Source organism: Leptonychotes weddellii, chromosome 12 (genome assembly GCF_054177405.1).
Source record: "Leptonychotes weddellii isolate Sample4059 chromosome 12, ASM5417740v2, whole genome shotgun sequence".
In the NCBI taxonomy this organism is placed as follows: domain Eukaryota; kingdom Metazoa; phylum Chordata; class Mammalia; order Carnivora; family Phocidae; genus Leptonychotes; species Leptonychotes weddellii.
The window spans coordinates 52,723,366-52,729,618 of record NC_138380.1 but is presented as its reverse complement, the minus strand read 5'-3'; the positions used below and the strand labels follow the sequence as shown (position 1 = coordinate 52,729,618).

The 6,253-nt window shown below is 36.4% G+C and overlaps 1 protein-coding gene across 1 annotated transcript in view; it reads left to right on the top strand.

Annotated features, from left to right (window-relative positions):
- The window catches only part of LRRC72 (leucine rich repeat containing 72), a 39,102-nt gene extending 33,166 nt beyond the window's left edge, over positions 1–5,936 (top strand). The window contains exons 8-9 of the mRNA XM_006736131.1: positions 4,861–4,888; positions 5,771–5,936. Of these exons, the coding sequence (XP_006736194.1) occupies positions 4,861–4,888; positions 5,771–5,936 (194 nt within the window). The remainder of the gene's footprint in view (positions 1–4,860; positions 4,889–5,770) is intronic.
- The last annotated feature ends 317 nt before the right edge of the window (positions 5,937–6,253 follow it).

The window sequence follows — 6,253 nt, the reverse complement described above, 5'->3', positions numbered from 1 at the left end:
AAGACTGGTGAATCTCAGATTTGTACCTCTGAAACAAATAATGCAATATATGTTAAGGAAAAAAAAAAGAAGAAGGTAGCAGGAGGGGAAGAATGAAGGGAGGGAAATCAGAGGGGTAGACGAACCATGAGAGACGATGGACTCTGAAAAACAAACTGAGGGTTCTAGAGGGGAGGGGGGTGGGAGGATGGGTTAGCCTGGTGGTGGGTATTGAGGAGGGCACATTCTGCATGGAGCACTGGGTGTTAAGCACAAACAGTGAATCATGGAACACTACATCTAAAACTAATGATGTAATGTATGGGGATTAACATAAGAATAAAAAAAAATTTTTAAAAATTAAAAAAAAAATTAGAAGCTCAAGGATGGGACCCAGAAAGCTATGTTTCAACAAGACTTTCAGGGGATCCTGATACACATGCTAGTTAAAGAACCAGCAGTGTAGAGGCGAGAGCACAAGCTTTGGGATCAGATTACCCTAGGAACACCAACTGTGTTAGTAATTAGAAGTTTTATTAATCTGGACATTAATTTGCTTCAGCTTTCTTTCTGATTTTTAAAAATAGGGACCATATCTTCCTCTGGCTGTGATGACACTTAGTATGGAAACATTAGCACACCTGATCAGCCACCTATCAAGTTCATGATAAATTGAGCTGCTCTTAGTCTCGACCTTGGTTTTCCTTTCACTTCACGTTAAGATGCGCAAACTGAATGTTACCGGATTAGTGCAAGTGAGCCATGCCTGTGCTAGGCAATGACTCTCTGGATAGAAAATCTCCACTCCTAAAAATAGCTTACACAATAACAAGCAATGTAAGACCACCCCCTGTGTTACTCAGTGCTACAGTTGTTACAGGTGTGAGGAGAACCGCTGATCACCATGTTTAGCACTTTTCTTTGGTGCAGATTGCTGAAAAAACTATTAGCATTTTATTCTCTTTACTACTTTTCCATATTAAGCCTCCAAAAACAAAATCAGAGGAAGAAAGAATAGGAGAATGTTTTATTGCATTTGAGAGTTGTTCTTAATTCATAGCTATGTTGACTATAGCCCTCTTAAAAATTGGCATGACTCTAATCTTCTCATTTCCTACAAAATGCCAGTATATCATAGCAACTAAATAGTATTTTTATTCCAATACTTTAGCTTGGCTTACTTTAGCTTATCTTAATAGCTGACCATGTATAATGAAACTAATAAAACCCGCTATGTAGGTTTTTAAAATATGGCTTATAGTTTTATAGTTTCAGTATTTGCTTTGATATAAATCTCATCTTGCTGTGACATGAACATTTAAGATTCTGAATTCTTTTACTGGAAAGAAACCATACCTAAAACTGTCCATAAGGCAATTTTAACACCACATTTTGATTTCATTATCTTTAATCTTAAATTGGGAAAGAAACCAATTATATTCAAATAGCTTGAGAAGCAAAGGTCAGCTTGGAGTTTCTTCAAATCCCAGCTATCCATACTTGTCAAATAGATATGAGTAAAACACAGGCACCTGTTTCCATTAATGTCTTTGGTGCTTATTGATTGAAAACCAATAACCTCAGAATCAAAATGTTGTGGGCTCTCTATGGCTTTAAAGAGGTAGATATTTGCAGGTTTCCCACCAGCTACCTAAATGGGGAAAGACATTAAGGGCGATTAAAAGAAATGAAAATAGGGGCACCTCAATGGCTCCGTCGTTTAAGCAGCTGCCTTCGGCTCAGGTCATGATCTCAGGGTCCTGGGATCGAGTCCCGCGATGGGCTCCCTGCTCAGTGGGGAGCCTGCTTCTCCCTCTCCCTCTGCTTCTCCTTCTGCTGGTTCTCTCTCTTTCTCTCTCTCATGCTCACTCTCCCTCTCTCTCTCTCTCTCAAATAAATAAATAAAATCTTAAAAGAAAAGAAATGAAAATATCAATAAAATTTTTAAATGTCTACTAGTGGTCCAAGTCAAACTGCTGGGTTTCTGTGATATTTGCTCTTCTCCCCTAAACAAGACAGAACTCCAGGTGCTGAGACCAGGCTGGGGGATGATGTCCCAGAGCCTGGGCCTAGCAGCTGAGGCATGTGTTAGGAAGAGTGAAGAAGAAAACCAAAAAGAAAGTCAGGTAGACTGTTTAAAAAATGGTAGTTCATTACAGTGGGTGAATCCAGATATAAGGCAAAAGGACAGATTCCAGAGAAAAGTAAAAACTAAAAGTTTTTTTTTTTCTAAAGATTTATTTATGTATCTGAGAGAGAGAGCAGGAGTGGGAAAGGCAGAGGGAGAGAGAGAAAATCTCAAGCAGATTTTGTGCGGAGCACGGAGTCTAACGCAGGGCTCGATCTCACAACCCTGAGATCATGACCCGAGCCAAAACCAAGAGTTAGATGCTTAACTGATTCCGCCACCCAGGCGCCCCCCAAATTAATAGTTTTGAGCTGGGGGATCGAAGGCTCGGGAAGCCAGCCTTTAAAGACATCTCTGATTCTGGGTAGGAGTGACACCAGGCATACCCCGGAAAGCAAACGCCAAGTGTTCTTTGAGCATGAAGCCTCAGAGAGGTACCAGAGGCCAGTGTAAGATCTGGAGATTGGTTGGGAATTGAGTAAAAACTGCAGTCAGAAGAATTTGTGAAGGCAAAAATCAGTAGTCAGCAGAGCATGCTTTGGAAGCCAGGTAGGCACCATTTACATAGAAAATAATAACTGGGGGCCACTGGCGTTGTGCCATGGAGCGTCCTGGGCTAAAGACATAAACTAAAACTGGGGCACCTGGGTGGCTCAGTCAGTTAGCATTCCAACTCTTGATCTCAGCTCAGGTCTTGATCTCAGGGTCGTTGAGTGCAAGCCCTGTGTTGGGCTCCATGCTGGGTGTGGAGTCTATTTAAAAAAAAGGAAAGGAAGAAACTAAAACCACTTTCTTAGGGAGATATCATAAGTAAAAATACATTCCAGAGAGATTAAGAATTTAAATGTAAATGAATTGAAAAGTACTGGAAAAAAAAAAAACTTTTATAATTCTGAGAAGGCCAGTCAAAGCTTTACATAAAACCCAGGGCCATAAAAATGAAATGTTGACAGATTTAAACTACATATAAATGAAAAGCATTATATGATGTAGGAACAAAATTAAAAGACATAATAGAAATAAATCTTTGCAATATATACAATAGACTCCCATTATATTAAAGTGTTTCTATAAATCAATTTGTAAACTCCAAATTAAAAAAGTGACAAAAGCTATGGACAGGACATTTAGAGAAGGAAATAAATGTGTCGTCTAATGATCAGCCTTACTAGTGAGCGAGTAAATGCAAAATAAAACAATGAGATATTATTTTCATCCTGCAGATACATAAAAGTTGAAAAGATTAATAAAAGTTAATAATTAAGAGAGAAAAAGCACAACTTATACATTATTGATAAGAGTATAAACTAGTTCAACTTTCTTGGAAGACCATATGGCAATAGGGCAGCATCCATCAACATACAAAATGTGCAAAGCATTCAACATAGCAATTAAATATGAAGTCTCTTTTACAGAAGTATTTGCACCTAAGAACAAAGATTTACATGTAAAGCTGTTCATTGAAACATTTTGTGTAATAGAAAAAATAGTGAAAGTACTCTGGTCCTTCATAGAATATTAAGTTATGGTACATTCATACAATATGAACTGTTGTATTTGAGAATTATTGTATGATAAATGGAGTATAAAAAATACATCATGGAGTAATGTAATGCAGAGTACTAACAAAATTGGAACTGGGATATGTATGTGTGTGAGTACACATGTGTATGCACATAGGAGGCTGGAAACATACATACACAACTCTCAATAGTGATACCTCTGATAAGAGGAATGAGAAAGGTCAAGAGAAGTTTCACTTTCTACTATTTTCCTGTTTATCTTCATTATAAGCAAAAGGTGCACTTTGTAACTTAAAAAATGTAGGAGGGGCACCTGGCTGGCTCAGTTGAAAGAGCATGGGACTCTTGATTTGGGGTTGTGAGTTCAAGCCCCACAATGGGTGTAGAGATTACTTAAAAATAAATAAGTAGAAATTCTAAAAAAAAAAAAAAAAAGTATAGGAAAAGAGTCTGGGGAGATAAGAAAGGGAACGGGAGCCTTGGGTTACCCATTTGTGAAGGGAACAATGCCATGAACTCCTCTCCTAAGGCAGAGGCTGTGTGCTCCCTGCTGCTTGTGGATTGGCAGGACTCATACTGTGGGCTTTGGTGGCCCAACAGGTGCTGGTACATTCCATGTCTAGCCTGGCACTAGCCTTTGAAGAGGAATGAACAAAGCAATGACAGTCTTTGGAAGATACCATAAGAAATCCCGGCTTTGAGGACTAGCCTTTGAGCTCCCAAAGCTAGGGAAGATGGAGATTCTTGTGATCTAGGATTTGTTTATTCGATTTCTTTGAAGTTAATGCCAAGAATCCAAATGGTTTAAACTGCCCTAAGTATTTCTCCTCATTTGGTCTGTTTGTCCATTTATAGATGTGTGTGTCTATCTGAAAAAAAAAAAAAAAGAATTGGTTTCTGCATGAGACTCAATATCTTAATTACAAAAATCCCCACTTGGATTCCACTGGTAACTTAATTGATTAAGCATTCTGTTCTCAGTTTTGAGATCTGTATTGAATTAAAGAATTTGCCTCAAAACCTAAGGCAAACCCAAGGCACTATAATAGAAAAGTTCAGTTTGAGTTTAGGTATCAAGGCATTTTTGAAGGATTGAACTATTCATCTAAATAACCATTCAAAAAGCAGAGAGTTGTGCTCTAGACTTTTCCTTGATAGCATTGTTCCATTGTTTTTAAATGCTGAATAAACATTTGAAAAATACTAATTTAGAAATGTATTTTTTTTTAGATTTTGCATTTGCGAATAATGTAGACAAGTAAGTGATTTTTTAACTTTACTTTTATTATCAAATTATTTCATGATTGTGTTGACTTTAAATTATCTTCATTTTCCAAAATAGATTTTAATGAGTTAAAAAATGACTAACTTCAATAGATGGGGGAAAAAATGCCATCTTTCTGTGATAAATAAGCTCAAGCTATTTATTCATATTTGATATGTTTTTAATATTATTATTATAACCAGAAAAAAATGAAAGGCTGATTCAATGTATAAAAAATGAAACCTAAGACTTACTAGCAAATTACAAATGTTTAATATTCCTCCAAATATGTTCAGTGAGAGGAGCAGTTATGTAGATTAACATTTTATATTCTCTGGAATTTACGTTTTCAATAGCAAATACTTCATTAAACTATGGAAAACATTTCAAATTCATGAATATTGATAAACTTTAAAAATCATCATTCTTTTTCGATTTTGCACTTCGGTATTTTTTCTTTGGATTCAGGTTGAAAAATATTATCCCCAAGCACATTTATAAAATAATAGCATAATGTAATCATAACTTTCTAACAAAATGTTCTTAAGATACTAATATGCATATGACACCTACAAATATTTTAATCATCTCATTCAACACTGGTTTCAAATCATAAACACATTCACGTGTGAGACCTAAACTGGAATAGCCGATCCCAAATACGTTCAAAAACTGAATTTTAAAAAATAAACAATATATATGGTAAAACTAGCATTCCTTATTCTACAAGTCATTTGTCAGTAGAGGCCCAAAGTTATTTGTTAGCGGTACGAGGTTAAAAATAGCATAGAAAAATATGGCATTTGTTTGTTTGAATGAAAATTTCACTGTGGCTTAATGGATTTTTTTTTCTGACGATAATTGCCATTTTTGCAGAACTGTGTTCGATGACCCAGAAGATGCTGTGTTGGTAAGGTCCATGAAGAGGTCTGCTATGGCTATTACCTCCCTGAACTGGGACACAGTTCCAACACGAGAGGAAAAATACCTTGACGAGAAAGGCAGAGAACCTGCTCAAATGCTCACAGTTACACTAAGATAAACTCTAGTATTTCTAGAAATCCTAGTGAATTTCTGTTGTTTATTAAACTTCTCTGTGATTAAGCATGTTATACATTTCTTATATTATTTGAACCACGTAAACGCAAGCAGAAACACCAATAATATAATCCCTACACATTTTGTTTTTGTTAAAGTAAAACATGTATACAGGAATGTACACAAATCATTAAGTGTTCAGCTCAACAAATTTTCCAAAAATGACCATGCTCATGTAACAGCAGTCTTGGATTGGGAGAGAGACTATTACCAGCATGTGAACGGCCTCTTCATTCCTGTTACCAGTCCTATTCCCTATTA